Raw genomic sequence first — 15,487 nt, 5'->3', positions numbered from 1 at the left:
AAAAAATACACGAGGCACAGTTTCTCCGAATCTTCGAGTGCTTCATTAAAAAATTATTTCGTCTCGCTAATTGGTAGAGAGCAGTGATACTTTTACTAATGAAATCTCACCGGGGACAAGTTATAATTTCACTCATCTCGTACAAAGTAGATCACTTTCGGATCATCGAGTTGGCGAGAATCTCTTAAAAGTGTCATCGCGAGATTTCTTTTATTAGTAAAAAGTTGCTGGTACTCTTCGGTGGTCAGTATCACGTGGTCTCTTCACCGGTTAGCGTTATGGTCGAGAGGGGTTAAAATCGGAAGTGATTGGGGTGGAACGGTTGAGAGAGCGAGAGGGTGTGTGTATGTGTGTGTATTTGAGGGGGAGAGCGAGAGGAAGAGAGGGAGATACAGCTGACGCAGGAGGGCACTAAAAGAAGGAAGGTTGATTCTTGCAGTTTCGCATGGAAATTTGCACCGATCGGTCGAAAGTGGCGATTCTTGGCGACGGAAGTGTCTTCGTTTTGGAATTTTCAATGGAGTAAGGTGAGAGGTTGACGGTGGCGCTGTAGCGGACTGGGGTGAAAACGTGACCCACCTGACATGTCAGCGAGGAAACACGAGGCCCGGCCGAGAGTCAGTTGGCGCGTTTAACTTGGAGCATTCGCGATCAGTGAATCCTCGCAGGTGCGCACTGCCAGGTGATTCGCCAGCGAACGAAAACAGAGTGTCATGTGATATTGGTTCCTCCATCCCCGAGAGTCAACAACGCGCACAATAGCTCATCCAGAACCGTCCGAGGTACGTAATACCGATTCGTTGCAACTTTTTCTTTTTCTCGCGACTCTTATCAATTTTCTTACCGCGCTCGATCTCGACTCTCGTGCGGCTACTCGAATCCCTATTAAAAATCACAATATTGTTTTGTAGCTGCTGCGTTAAAATTGACAGGCACGACGAGAATGTTTATTTGAGAAATTAGCGAGTTTAATTGAAAGCGACGGGAGAGCCTGTTGGTTGGAAGTCTTGGAAGTAGGATCAAGGCGATTTTCTGATAAGGTAGAGACAGTTTCCGGTTTCATCCGCATCTGTCCTGGGAGCTCTCATTTGATCCGGTTCGCGCAAAAAGTCGCGCGTACGTCCGATGCACGATTCTTCATTTGCCCTTAGCGTCACGGTAAAGGAGCGATGGCTCGCCTCGCGTAATTGCAACCTTCCATCCATTGTCTATTGTAGAAAAAGAGGTGGCAGGAGCGTTCCATCCACGTCTTCTCCAAAAACCGTCATACCTGATACTCCTCTAGAGCCGATCTTTCCTCGATTCGAGAAAAATCGTGTTTGGCCAGCGTCGAGGAGCATCTCACACGCAGGAGATGACTAAGAATCACAGCGGAGCGTCTTTGAAAAGACAGGAGGAGGACCAACGACGAAGGAAACAAAGCAGAGATAAATGGTTTTAATTAAAAAATTGCACGAAGCCCCTTGATATTCGTTGTGCAGCGAGACGCGATGCTTTTAATCCAAGTTTTAAGACGCGGATGGGGCATAATATCGCCGAGACTTTTTCTTCCTCCGAGAGAAAGAGATCCATCGTGCGTGGCGGAGGAATATAAAATGCGCGTTGGCTTAATTTATAAGTGGGAGAGGCAAGACGCGGCAATTAGTTCTGCTATGTGAGTTAAATGTTGTAATTTATTAAGGTCCATCAGTTTCTATTATCTGGAGACAGATTCAGAGATTCTGGATTGGAAACCTGTTTTCACAGCGCGTTTACTCTCTCGCGCACTTGGGTTCAATGCCACTTGCGCCAGTTCGGCACAATCAGCGGACAATTTTAAACAAAAGCAAGGACACCCTATCGCTTCCCTCGTTCGCTCGCGTCAAACACCCACCACGCGATTCTCCGTCAAACTCGATTCCATTCCGTTTTCACCCTTCTTCCGCTCGTTATATACGTTCCACAAGATAATCATAATAACACAACGATAAAAATTTATAGTTTTATTAATTAAAGTGAAGTTTCATTCGTGGCTTTGATTTATCGCTGATTATTATTATTGCGTAATCTGGTCGCGTTAATCCCGATTATTCGCGCTTGTTCATCAACGATTTCCATCATTCCATACATCTCTCCCGCGATATTGCATTCTCGTTCTTCATCTTCCTCTTACAATTCCGCCAGTTGAGTTTTGAAGGAGAACCGTTAGCGTCGGATCATCTATAGCGCGCGATGGTTACGATTCTCAACGTTTTCACAGTTTGTTCGATATCCTATACTTTTCCTCGTAGTGGAGAGAATTAATTTCTCACACTTTTCCCCGAATGATCTATTACTACGTATTTTCCGTATATTCGTGGAACGGTTGATAAACAAAACGCGAAAGTATAGCGACGATTGGTCTTTGCTCTGGTGTACCGAGAATTAAATTCTCTTTCTCCGTCTCTCCTCCTCACCGTTGCCCATCAAGCACACGCGCGCTAGCTATAGTCTCTCTTTCTCTCCTTCTACTCTCCCTCTCTCTCTCTCTCTTAACCTCTCTGATTCGGTATTCAAAACTTCTGCCGAGAATGCGAGGAACGAGCCATTCATTCTCTCGACGATTCATCGACCGCGTAGAAACTTTTACCACCCCTGATATATGGTCGTACGACACTTTTTAGCATCCTCGAGGCAATAGTCGAGCAACCGAGTCGAGTACCGTTAACCCCATCTGCAAAGGAAACTCCTGCCAAGTCCACGGTGCTACGATATAGCAAAAGTCGTATAGCGAATAAAATAGCCAATGTGTATATGTTTAAATCGCCATTCTTTTCTTTTCTTCTCTCTCTCTCTCTCTCTCTCTCTCTCGCAATTAACGTAACGCATCTCATTGTGTTTACCGTTAAACCCCTTCCCAAGCGTGATTCTCTACGGGATAACCCGTGAAGTAACACCCGCATGTAAAGAACTCGCCACTTAAAATACTTTCATCCGAACTACCATCGTCCCGTTCTCCCCTCTCTTCTTTTCACTATTCCTATATACTCCGCTCCCCCCCCCCCCCCCCCCCCCCACCACCTCCTCCTCACCGCCGTCGCACCAACAAAACTGTTACGGTGCTTGCTACATTAGAAACATCGGGACTCGGATCGCGGCTACCGAGAAACGTCGTAAAACATTCCGATGCCACGTGCAATACCACCGCGATCTAGCAGTACAAAACTCATCCGTAAAAAATTCCTCCTCCCCCCTCGACGAAATTTATCTTTACGACAGTCTAATTCCTCCATCTGCCAGAACCGAATCGTTTGGGAAATGTCGATGGAAGAGTGTGTAGGTTGTACGAGAAATTGCCAAAGATTTTTCCTTCGAGATTATTTTGACCACAACGCGTTGGTAAAGTTAGGTTAGAAGATTTGTCTTCGGTCGGAAAGCGATATTATTTTTGATTCGCGATGAGTTTTGTGCGCGAATGTTTGCGCGTGCCTGATGAATCATTGTCAAGGTTGAAAAGGGAGAGAGAAATAAGACTAGTCGTGGGCAAACAGATCGAGCCATAAACTCGTTTCGCGATCGAGTCGCGTTCGCCGAGCGCGCGCTTTATGAAGATACTTCCTCCCGGCGTTATAAATTTCTGGGATAGAATAGTGGGTATATACCTATATACCAAGCGGGACGTGGCCCGATCACCGGGGGACTGTAATATCGAGAGATCGTAAGATTCTTCATGCCACAATGAAGTCTAGCGCCCTCTAGGCAATCTCTCTAACCTGCTCCTCGCTAATCCAACCAACTGTATGAAGCTCCTTTCTAGAAATTCGCCATTATTTACCGGATCCAATCGACTCGGAGAGCAACTTGAAATTGAGAGTAAAGGAAAACCACTGTACCTTCTTACGACTACTCTGGCGAAAAAAAAAGCGAGCGATAAAACCAAATGAGAGAACATCATACGCGATAAAAACAATTTCATTTTGAGGGCTCCTATGAGCGTTAAGAAAACGATCCACGCGAGTGCTCGATGGTTTTACTAGGAAGAGAAAAGTAAACAAAGACAAAAAGGAGGCGATCGAGTTTATGATTGAGGATCGGTGTTGTTGGTCTGGCGTGGGGAAGAAGAGAGCTGTTCGAATGCAAGTAGTTCGAGTGGGAATAAATATTTAGTGGAAGATATTAGGGAGGGGGGGGGGGGGGGAGGAGTATTGCTGCGGAACGTGGCAAAAACAAAGTGGAACTAGATGCTGTTCGAGATCATAAATCATGAAATCAATTGCGAGAATGGACCAATCGATGTGTTCTTCTTGCCTGTCCAGCTTGACGAGACTCGCTCGGATCTAGATAATTCAAGCTTGCTTTCACGTCTTCTTCTTCTTCTTCTTCTTCCTCCTGTTGGATCCCCTCCCCCTCACTTTTATCTTATATTCCTCTACCTTAAAGCGTCCAATCGCGAGACACGCGAGAGAAACTCAGTCGATTAACGATTTCATCGAATTGTCCCTTTGACCTTGCCATAACGCGAACGTTCAACGACGCAACCATACATTTCTTTCACGACACCTTTGCTATTTTCTTTTACCCTCTAACGCTCAATTCATTCTTATTCCAAATGGAGAATCCACGTGACTGGAAAAAGTTTGACGCTGTCAAGTTCTTTCCTGTATTCCTATATATATTATAAAATCTCAACTCAAAACGTTTATTAAATTGCCTACAATTATCGTTTTCATATCGCAATTCGGATTAAGCAATTCCGAAGAATCGTAAAAAACGACAAACTATCGTTATCCAGAGACTGTAATCGTTCATGAAACCGAGTTCTTCAGGGTCGAAGAACACAAGAGCGAATGAAAGGGATGCTTCGAGCGAGATGATTGAATCGGAGTGGGATGAAAAATGAGGGTAAAGGGGGGGGGGAGGGAGGTAAATTAGTCAGGATGGGTTTTCGAGGAGTTCCCGAAGAAGGATCGTCCTACGTGAACTTAATCCGGCGTTGTTTGCTTTGAGAAACCAAATCCGCGTTTGCACGTGTGAGTGCATATACTGAGGAGTTTTTCTCGCATGTTTTAGGATGCGCGAAGGTGATAGCGGATGAAGGAGTGAGTCGAGGAAGGCACGAAAGGGGGTCGAGGGAGGGGAAAAAAGAAAAGATCCGGTCAAAGGAGAAGCCATGGTGGTCGAGTGGCTGTGTCCCGGACTGAGGCCCACCGGAAGCCGAAGGCCCCGTCTCCTCCACTGCAAGGTGATCCTCCTCGACGAGCACGAACTCCTCCAAGACGTCCTGGTAAGTCCCCGCAAACTCTACACGACACACACACACACACACACATACCACTGCGATGTTAACGATCGGCCGTAAAAAAATTCTTCCGCCTGATTTTAATCCTACGATTTTTACTCGAAACTCGAATTTTCCTCACGTTCGTTCCCCACTGCCTGAAATTAATGGGAGTTGATTAAAAAATCCCAGAGACCCATTAAAACTCAACAGGCTCTCCAAGGCGATACGAAATACTCACCGTGGCACTAAAATTTCGTTATGGAAATGGCGAGTAGGAGAAATAGCGTGTAGTGGATGGTAAAACCGCAGGTGCAATTTCCTGCAATCACAGCGTGTAATCTGTCCAATTCCGTGCGTCGGTTTCCTATTTTGGAAACACTCGTGACTACTGGCCGTGTTGAATGGCGAGGGGAGTGGGGAGTCTCCGAGCCATCTTGAAATCTGATGAGGGGAGAGGGGGGAGAGTAAACAAAACTCAAACGCGTAACTCGAACGCAGCGAGGAATTTTTCAACACGCGAAGTATCTTTGTCTCGTTCGCGAAAGGACGCTTTTATTTCGTCGCGCGTTTCGAATTATCTCGCCACTGATAAGCAGCGTCTCGCGTTACCTTTTCCGTGATGCCAAGCATTGCCACTGCCTCGATACGAGCGACTGGGAGAGAGACGACTGAAAAAACAGCGTGGAATGCCACCGCCTCTTTTTGCATACATACACATTTCAGTTTCGATCTTATTACCTCGTACTCCGCACTTTTTATTTTCCAAACGAATCTCTCCTATTTTTCGGAAATCCTCTCGATCCGAGCCATCTACTCTCGGACCAATTTCAATGCAAGACGCGCAGTCTGATATTCTCTCGAGCGGCGTGGATATTTTTCTAGGGCAATTTCATCGGAGTGGATGATTTATTCAAAGGATTATTCGCCAAGAGTCGCGTTTATTCGTTAATTAGTATCAGGTGATTCGCGAGGTAGGATCGTTTACTTGAATGGATTGTTGAGTTTTCACGAGTCGTTTGGCGGTTGGATGGAGCACGAGCACCGATGCTGCTTGGCTTCGAGTCAGTTCGGACCGGAGTAGTCGAGCACTCGACGAAATGAACGTAGCGGAGGAGTGCTGATGGTGGTATACTGGTGGCGGCGGAGCGGAGCGGGGGGGGGGGGGGGGAGTAGAGAAAATGAGAGAGGAGGAGGGGGACGAACGCAAGCACGAACAGTGCATTCTTCTTCAGAAGCTTTCAAAGCGCCCCGAAGAGGGACCTCTTCCCTACTATTACGAGATGACTCGTAGAATACCACGTCATTTTAACGAAAGCAGCTCAATACAACTAATACTCGATATTAAAGTTTCATAAGTCCCTCTGGCTCTCCCTGCGACCAAGAAACGTCATAGAAACCTACATTTTGCCAAATGACGGCTCCAGCGAACCCTTGGCACAGTTCTTTTCACGAGCCTCGCCCTAGCAACCTCGAAGAAACGCGCCATTCAGAAAATGAGACGAATTTCGATTATCAAGTATTTTTCTTACATAGCCTTCCATTTAATCTTCGAGCGTTTGTTTTCGTTGTTTTAGAGGGAGAAAGAGAGAGAGAGAGAGAGAGAGAGAGAGAGAGAGAGAGAGAGGTATTCGATCAAGTGAATCCATTTATGAATCTCTTTGGTGGAAAGAGGTAAATAGGGGGGGGGGGGAGGGGGGGAGTTAAGAAGCCGAGCGTTGCAAACCACTGGAGTGTGCAACTGTATACTATATAGCTAGACCAACGCGTGTATATACAGCTAAAGAGAATAATCTCCTTACAAAAGACTGAGCCAAGATCGCGAAGCAAAGTACCCAGGTAAGAGGTTCGATAAAAAGTTGGGAAAACAAGAACCTCGCTATAAGGACAGGAATAAAAAGCTTTGGCCAAGTATCCAGCCAGACTCTTGGCTAATGATAGCAGCAAAAAGTATATGTAGCTTGCTTGAAAAATCCCATATACGAAAAGTTTGGCAAACACCGAGCTCAACCAAGCTCCTTGCAAGTCTATTAATCCGAAAAACTTTATTTGATGTAATATTAAAAATCTGAAGAGATTATAGGTATTATATTAGGATTACTTGATGATTTTTAAAAAATATTCAAACTGGTTTATATATATAGTTATACAGGGTGTCCCGCGAACGATAGCCATGCCAATACCATCGGATAGGGGACAAAAATCTAAGTAAAAAAGTTGTAAAAACTTTTTTCCTAGCACCCTTGGTTAAAAAGTAATTTGCAATTAAAGATCATCGATTACAGTACGCCTTCTTTAAGAGGAAGTTTGTTTTGGTCACATTATAAGGATGCTAAGATTCTGTGAATTAGAATACTAAGAAAAACACAAAGCCAAACATCCACTTGAGACTATTGTAGTGGTTCAAGGCCGATCGGCTGTGCGAGTGCCATAAAAACAATCAAAACATAAACACACCACAGGCTCAAGTGGATGTTTGGCTTTATGTTTTTCTTAGTATTCTAATTCACAGAATTTTAGCATTTTTGGCCACCAAAACAATCTTCCTCTTTAAGAAGGCTACTTTAATCGATAATCTTTAATTGCAAATAGCTTTTTAACCAATAGTGCTACCAAAAAAGTTCTCAGAACTTTTTTATTTAGATTTTTGTCCCCTATCCGATGGTATTGGCATGGCCTTCGTTCGTGGGACACCCTGTTTATAAATACCATAAAAAATTAAACAAATTTATCGAATGTTTAAAAAAATTTATCAAAATCAAAATCTTTGCAAATCTATCGATCCGAAGAAATTTTATTCGATCTAATATTAAAAATCTGAAAACATTGCTGCTATTACGTTAGAATTAAAAAATGTTGAAACTGGTTTATATATATAGTTATAAAGACAATAGGAAATTAAGGCTCGCTACGAATCGTTTCGTTGCACTGTACCGGTTGGTTAAAACACAGTCGAGTCTCGTGTTTGATGAATGGGACGCGATTTGTTTCTCTTCGTGGAGTTCCTCAGGCTAGAACGGCCGGGCGTGTACGGACCTCCACGATGATGCTGTGAACCACCGAGGGGTTGCAGGAAACGAGAAGAAGGGGGGGGGGGAGGTGACCGGACAGCCAGTACCAATTAACGGAATGACCATCGCAGCATTCGATACCGCGTAACCCCAAATTTCCAACATCAACTCCTCCTAATTTACGATCGCTCGCTCATTCGCTTTCGGGGACGTGCGATTTATGACGATTTTCACGCTTCGCTCAGCAACGCGAATTCTGCACCGTTCGACGGAAAAATAACACCGTGATCCAGGCCAGAGATTTTTGCTCCTCCTGTTTAACAGATATAACTATATATATATATGTAAGTGGGATATTATTTTCATACGGAAAGATCGAGACTGGAAAATATTTCTCGAAGCACCGACTGGCTCTGATACATTGCTCATTCGAGCGAGTGGCAACTCGCATTGGCGAACGTTCTCCATACTCAGCCACTCCATCCAGCAAACACATGGTGGAAACACACTGACAAGCACGACCACCGTTAAACACAATTCCACGAGGCGCAACAAGCCTTATATCCACTCCCATAATGATCGTTAAACTTATCCTGAATTATCAGCTGGATGATTCAGCTTGGCTTTTCTTATCCAATCCCCCCCAAGCAGCCAGCGATAACCGAATGATTTAGCAAGCATTAACGTTTCACTCAATTCCCCCTAGCAAAACTCTTCATTCTACGCTCCGATACTTGTAATAACCGTACGTGGTTACTAGGAGTATCTCCAGAACCTGTTATGCGTTATTTCATTTACCCAAATCATTCGCGATCGAGCATTGATATAAATTATAATTAATTGTTTTAATTAACCTATGCTTGCTTCGCTTTGTAATATTATCTCGCTCTGTTTATCTTTTCTTTCGTCCAGTTTTCATTCTGTGATCTTATTTAGTGTTAGAATTGGTTGAGATTTTTGTTGTTACAGTGAGTTACAGATGTTATGCGTCATTTCGTTTATCCACATCATTCTCGATCGAGTTTGATATAAATTATAATTAATTGTTTTGATTAACTTATGTTTGTTTCGTTTTGTAATATTATCTGTTTTTTTTTATTTTTTTCGTAAAGTTTTCATTCTGTGATCATTTTTATTAGAATTGGTTAATAATTTTTGTTATCGTTGTGTATGGTTACAGTTAGTATTGTACAGATGTTATGCATCATTTCATTTACCTAAATCATTCTTGATCAAACATTGATAAATATTAATTAATAGCTCTAATTATCCTACGTATTTCATCGTTATGTAATCTTATCTCGCTTTGTTTATTTTTTCTTTAGTCCAGTTTCCATCCTGTGATAAGAGAGAGAGAGAGAGAGAGAGAGAGAGAGAGAGAGAGAGAGAGTTTTCAGAGTATAAATAATAGTAAAAATTTTTCTTATCGTTACGTGATACTAGAAATATCGTTTAGAACCTGTTGTGCGTTATTACATTTACCTAAATCATTCTCGATCAAACATTGATAAATTTTAATTAATGGCTTTAATTAACCTACGTGTTTTGTTTTAAAATATCTTATCTCGTTTTGTTTATCCTTTTTTGTGGTCTACTTTGGTTCTGTGATAAATTTGACTGTATAGAATAATAAGAATCGGTTAAGAATTTTTGGAAGATGGAAATGTGCGGAGAGAATCGATTTGTTCTTTCTGGAGAACGATTGGGTCAGCCCGGCTACCTTTGGATTGGACCACCGAGGATACGAACGGAAAATCTGAAATTACCGATCGTAATTGCCCACCGACGTAGGCATTAATGGTGCCTCATAGCCAGTTAGGGGCCGCCTCCCATCTCTCTCGATGTATCCAAACACTTATAATAAAAACTCGTTACGACCAATCCAAGTTCCACCAAAAACTCCCCTCCATCTCTTTCATAAAAAATCCTTACGATTTTTTTTAATTTGATAAATAAAATTTTTCTTAAATATCTCTCTCATATTCTAAACGATAACTCGAAGTGTATTCACTATCGTAACATATCCCTACAAATTTCTTGTTCACCAAAACTCCTTCTCCCTTCAGAAAAGTCCTAAAAATTTTATTTTGAAAATTCAATAAATTAAAATTCTTAGAAATTTTCACGATTCCTCCAAGTATATTCAGTATTGTAAAATATTACCATGGATTCTTGATGACGAAAGAGAGAAAGAAGGAAAGAAAGAAAAAAGTTTTGAAAACACAGAGAGGAAGACTTCGAAGAAGAAGAAGAAGAAGAAGAAGAAGAAGGCGTCTTCAGGGTCGCTGAGGTGAATTATATACATAAATATGGCGGAGGCCAAAATGGTTGAGCTAGCCGCACTTTGCATTTCTAAGGACGAGTGGCCCGGGGCCCGAATTATCCTTGGACGTCAGTCAGTAGCGGGTTAATAGCCGGTCGTGGCTGTCCATAGCACCGATTACGACCGACCACGAACGACCCTGAGTCATCCTCGTCACGAGAAAACCCTACGCGAGGTGCACCGAGAAAATTTCACCTCCCTCGAACGACGCCTCTCGCGCAACAACTTTCAAAAGTCCATAATCGTACTTTTTACGGTTATTTTACAGCTGTAAAAAGATTGATTCTCCAGCCGCATTGCGAAAGGAATAATTATCGAGAATCTTCGGCTTTTACTCTTCTTATTCAAAAAGATTATTCTCAAGATCACGCGGTACAAAAGTCTGCAGAGTGTTTGGTAACCATCCTTGTGGTGGGGTAGAAAATGATTCTGCGTGGATGAATAATAATCGAGAATGAGCTTGAGTGTACATTTGGTCTGTGAGTTTTGCGGATTGTTTATGAATGACCTTGAGATATCCTTTGCACGAGGAATGAATCCTATCGAAGGAGCATCAAGAAAATTCCTCGCACAATAATTTTCGACACTATTTTTTACAAGACTAATTTCAAGTGATTACAGAAAAATATAATTGTCTAGATTCTTCGGTTTTACTCTTCTTGTCCAAGATTATTCTCAAGGTCACACGGTACAAGAATGGAGCGTGGATGAATAATTATCCACAGTTATAGTCTAGGATTCATGGATAAACTATGAATGACCTTGAGAGTTATCCTCGTCACGAGGAAATTTTGTCGAAATAAGAGCATTGAGAAAATCCAACCTTCCTCTACACAAACAACGTCTCTCGCACAATTTTCAAAACTTCATAATGGTATTTTTTATATCTATTTACTTCCTTAAAAAAATAATAATTCCACATTAAATTACAAAAGAAATAATAACCGAGAATCTTCGGCTTCACTCTTCTCGTCCGAGAAGATTATTCTCAAGGTCACGCGGTACAAGAACGGAGCGTGGAGCATCCATCGTCGATAGAAGAGAAATTGATTCCTGCGTGGATGAATAATTATCCACAGCTATAGCTTAGGTACACAGAGGATCGAGCGTGGGTCTCGCGGCTAGTCTATGAATGACCTTGAGTGATCGCGATGAGAAAGTAGTTATGGAAGGGAATTTCGCGTGCGCTTAATAATAGTACCTTGGGACGGGGATAAAAGCCACTGTCTACCGTGAACACCGTGAAAGGTCGAGAATCGTGTGCTAGGATGTGTAAGACGGTAGTATAGGCTATCCCTGTGCTGATGCCATCGCGTGTCCCCTTATCCCTCGGGAATCATCCTCCCAGGACCTCCTTTGACAAACGGACACTTCCTCCCAATCTCGGGAACAACTTACAAATGGTACCGTTCCGCATCCATGCACCACTCTCTCGCTTTTATCCGCTACCTTTTTATCTCACTTGGCCAATCCATCAATTTTATGTACACACGGATCGTTTCTGGAATCCCCCAATAGAGACCCCGATGACGGGTCAATTAATTGGTCCATTGATGGAGAAACAATCCCGATAAATTGCCACTCTTAACTCGATCAACTTTCCAGAAACAAAATTTCTCCCACGTTTTTAATTCGTTTGTTGAAGGAACATTGTTTTTTTTTTTTAATTTGTGATATTATTTTTATTAACTATATTTATAGTTTAGTGTTAAAGAATACTGATCAATTGCTACTTCTAACTCTGTCAATTTTCGAGACACCAAATTTTTCCCACGCTTTTAATTTGTTTGTTGATTGTTTTTTTTTAACTTGTGACATTATTTGTTGACTATATTTATAGTTTAGTGTGAAACAATCCCGATAAATTGCTATTTCTAACTCTGTTAAATTTCGAGAAACAAAATTTTTCCCTCGATTTTATTTTTTTTGTTGAAGCAATATTGATTTTTTAAAATTGATAATATTACGAATTGACTATTTGTAATCCAGTGTGAATTTTTTGGAATAATTTTGAAACAAATGGTTCGGTGTTGGAAGAAAAAAGTTTATATCTGCTATTAATAGAAAATTGATTACCGTTCGGTTGTAAGGAACAGAAGAGAAGGAGGAGGACGAGGAGGAAGAAGAAGAAGATCATTAATTAATCTATTAATGGCAGAGCACTTAAACACCGGTCACGAATGATAAAGTGGGTTACAAATTGGACAAGATAAGTTTGCCCTCTATAAATTCAGGATCTTGTAGCTCTTCGCGCCATTCCAATAAATCTCTCGATAATTTCATCTCTCTCCCTCTTGATTCCAGCCGAAAAATGCGCAGAATTTCTAAACACGAGCCATCGATTGTCCTCGCGAACTTTTCTCGTTCGATTAAAGCTCGCGTTGATTTTCGTAGCGGGCTGTATTTTAACGATTCATAAAAATTGTCGTTTAAAGTCCTGTTTATATCTCGCGTTGTTCTTTGTTCGCGGAGGATCGGGAATAAAAAATACAGGGGGAGAGTGAGAGAATGACGCGTTTTGCTTTATCGCCGTGCCATAAACCTCCAAAAGTCACCGGACGATAAATTTCAGGTTGCGCGCCGGGGCCGTAAGTGGTCGTTAATTCATCGAACACATAAAACAATGAGCCACCGTGAAGGTCCCGGGGAAATTAAGGAACGCGCGCAATTACCATTATTTTATGGCAAAAGATCTTTGGAGGATCGCAACTGCAGAACCGCGCGCCATCTTTTATTGCCTCGCGTGAATAATTAAGAGAAACAATTCGTTGAACGACCGATTAATTCCGGATTATGATCCAGCCACCGACAGATTCTCAATTTGTACACTCCTGCTATTACCATTATTCAGAATCAAACGAAAGACTCTTCGAGGACTGGCGTGCCGACTTATTTGCATCAGCTTTTTATCGCTTTGTAAAAAGAAGGAAAAAACATTCGAAAACTGACAAATTTAGCGTTAATTCGAATCGAGATAAATTTTTTATGAAGGAAATGATTTATTCATCGACGAGTTCTGATTGAATATTTTTTTAATAAAGTGCATATATATATACTGCATTCGACTGACTCATATCAGAAGAATTCCAGTTTGAGCGATAAACTTGAGAATCGAAATTCAGATTATTTGTTAAATAAATATTAACGTTTTACCTTAGATATATATATATATATATATATATATATAAACAAGAGAATACATGGTTAAATCGAAATTAGCTCATCGAACAAATACGTATCGACGAAAGTTGAAAGGAATCGAGACTACACATACACAGAAGAAGAAAAGAAATAGTTGATGTAGAGAGAAGCTTATCGTGATAAGAGAAATGCGAATAGTTTATAGTTGAAAGAATTTGTGGTATTCTATTTTAGATTCCTTCGTACATCTGCAGCCTCTGAAATACCGTTTTGCAATCTCTCTCGAAGTTGTATCAGATATTTCAATAATTTCCAATAGCAATCCTGTTGGTTTTATCGGGACATTTCTACGTTTCCGATCGGGCATGGCCGTTCACCACGAGGCGAATAAAATAAGGAAAAATGAAGAAGGACGCGCAAAGTTAAACGACTTAAACGTGCAAACCGTGTCTCGTAGGAATGCGCGAGAACAAGATTATCCTTCCAATTAAAAGGATCCTTTGGCTTTTCTCGCTCCTTATCATTTTTATTATCCCCCCCCCCTATTCCCCCCTCGTTTCATCATTTTCCCCAAGTTTTCCACCGGCCACCGAGGGAAGCTAGCTCGCGTTGTTATTCCTATTTGGATTTATTTATCGCGAAGGAAAAAACCTTATAAATCACAACGCTAACGACACGCACTTGCGAAAATGGATATAGAATGGCGGAGGCTGGGCGAGGAGCAAACACGGTGAATAATGAAAGGAGCGATTAATTATATTTTACTCCCAGGGATTTTGTAAATTATCGCTGTGGCGTAACGTTAATTAAACTATTCGAGCCTATAGCGGCTTAGGGCCGATAGTAAATCGAGCCGATTTATCTTTATATTGCGCGCAGAATGCGACAAACAAATGTGTGTGAACTCGCGTTGTCCTTGGAATCGCGCGACCACTCACGTGCTCCGGCGTAATTAGTAAACTTCATAATACACTTAATTGCGAAATTTATACCTCGCTCGTTCCACCGATATTACGCTTGCACTCTGTAATAAGCTCCTTAAGACTCCGATAAGATAGCAATTTTTGACACGGAAGTATATATACTGTATTATGCCTGAAAATTAATTAATAGCCGTTTGTTTATAAATCAACGCCGAGTTATGGGACGCTTAATGCTACCCTAATATAGTCTTGATTTATTAACGATTCGCCGATTTATTATCAATCTTGACAAACTGTGGGATAAAAGTTTTTTTTTACTGTATTTTTGTCTAATTTCATGTTTTGTTTGAAAAAACATGGAAACTCATCGTGGCTAACGAGACTTTGTTGAAAAGTTTGTTGTGTATATATATATATATGTATATAAGAGAGAGTTCTTTGTCTTTAAGGTATTTGTCATTGAAATTAATTGGAGGAGGTACAAGCCTTTATTCGGGATTCCCGTGGGACTCGGTGGACGTATTGGGAGTATCGAGGATTTAATGCTGCGCGGGAGAGCCGTTGACAGGGAGCCTGGCGAGAGATCGATCCCCGATATCCCGCAGGAAATTTCCGCCGGCGTCCGGGCTCCAAATCGGGACTCGAGACTCCGATCGAACATTTTTCAACATCCTCGCGACTCCCGAGCTCTCGGGATAAGGGGAAATCGAGCCTGCTCGAATTCACCGGGGAAAGGGAGACGCGGTTAAATCACTCGAATTCGACGATAAATTTGATAAATCGGTCAAACCGGTACGCGGCGACGGAGTCGCCGGCCAAAAAATATCCCAAGAAAACGAGGCATTATTCTCGA

General features: G+C 41.9%; 1 protein-coding gene across 1 annotated transcript in view; it reads left to right on the top strand.

Moving 5' to 3' along the window:
* The window catches only part of LOC136778184 (band 4.1-like protein 4), a 51,412-nt gene that overhangs the window by 485 nt on the left and 35,440 nt on the right, over positions 1 to 15,487 (top strand). Inside the window, exons 2-3 of the mRNA XM_066734808.1 lie at positions 440 to 782; positions 5,029 to 5,242. Of these exons, the coding sequence (XP_066590905.1) occupies positions 5,129 to 5,242 (114 nt within the window). The 5' untranslated portion in view covers positions 440 to 782; positions 5,029 to 5,128. The remainder of the gene's footprint in view (positions 1 to 439; positions 783 to 5,028; positions 5,243 to 15,487) is intronic.

The sequence above is a fragment of the Prorops nasuta genome, unplaced genomic scaffold (assembly GCF_024137725.1).
Source record: "Prorops nasuta isolate Cenicafe-Biocafe unplaced genomic scaffold, Cenicafe_Pnas_1.2 PNAS00002, whole genome shotgun sequence".
In the NCBI taxonomy this organism is placed as follows: Eukaryota; Metazoa; Arthropoda; class Insecta; order Hymenoptera; family Bethylidae; genus Prorops; species Prorops nasuta.
Note: the sequence above shows the minus strand (reverse complement) of the source record. Positions and strands in the feature narration are given on the sequence as shown.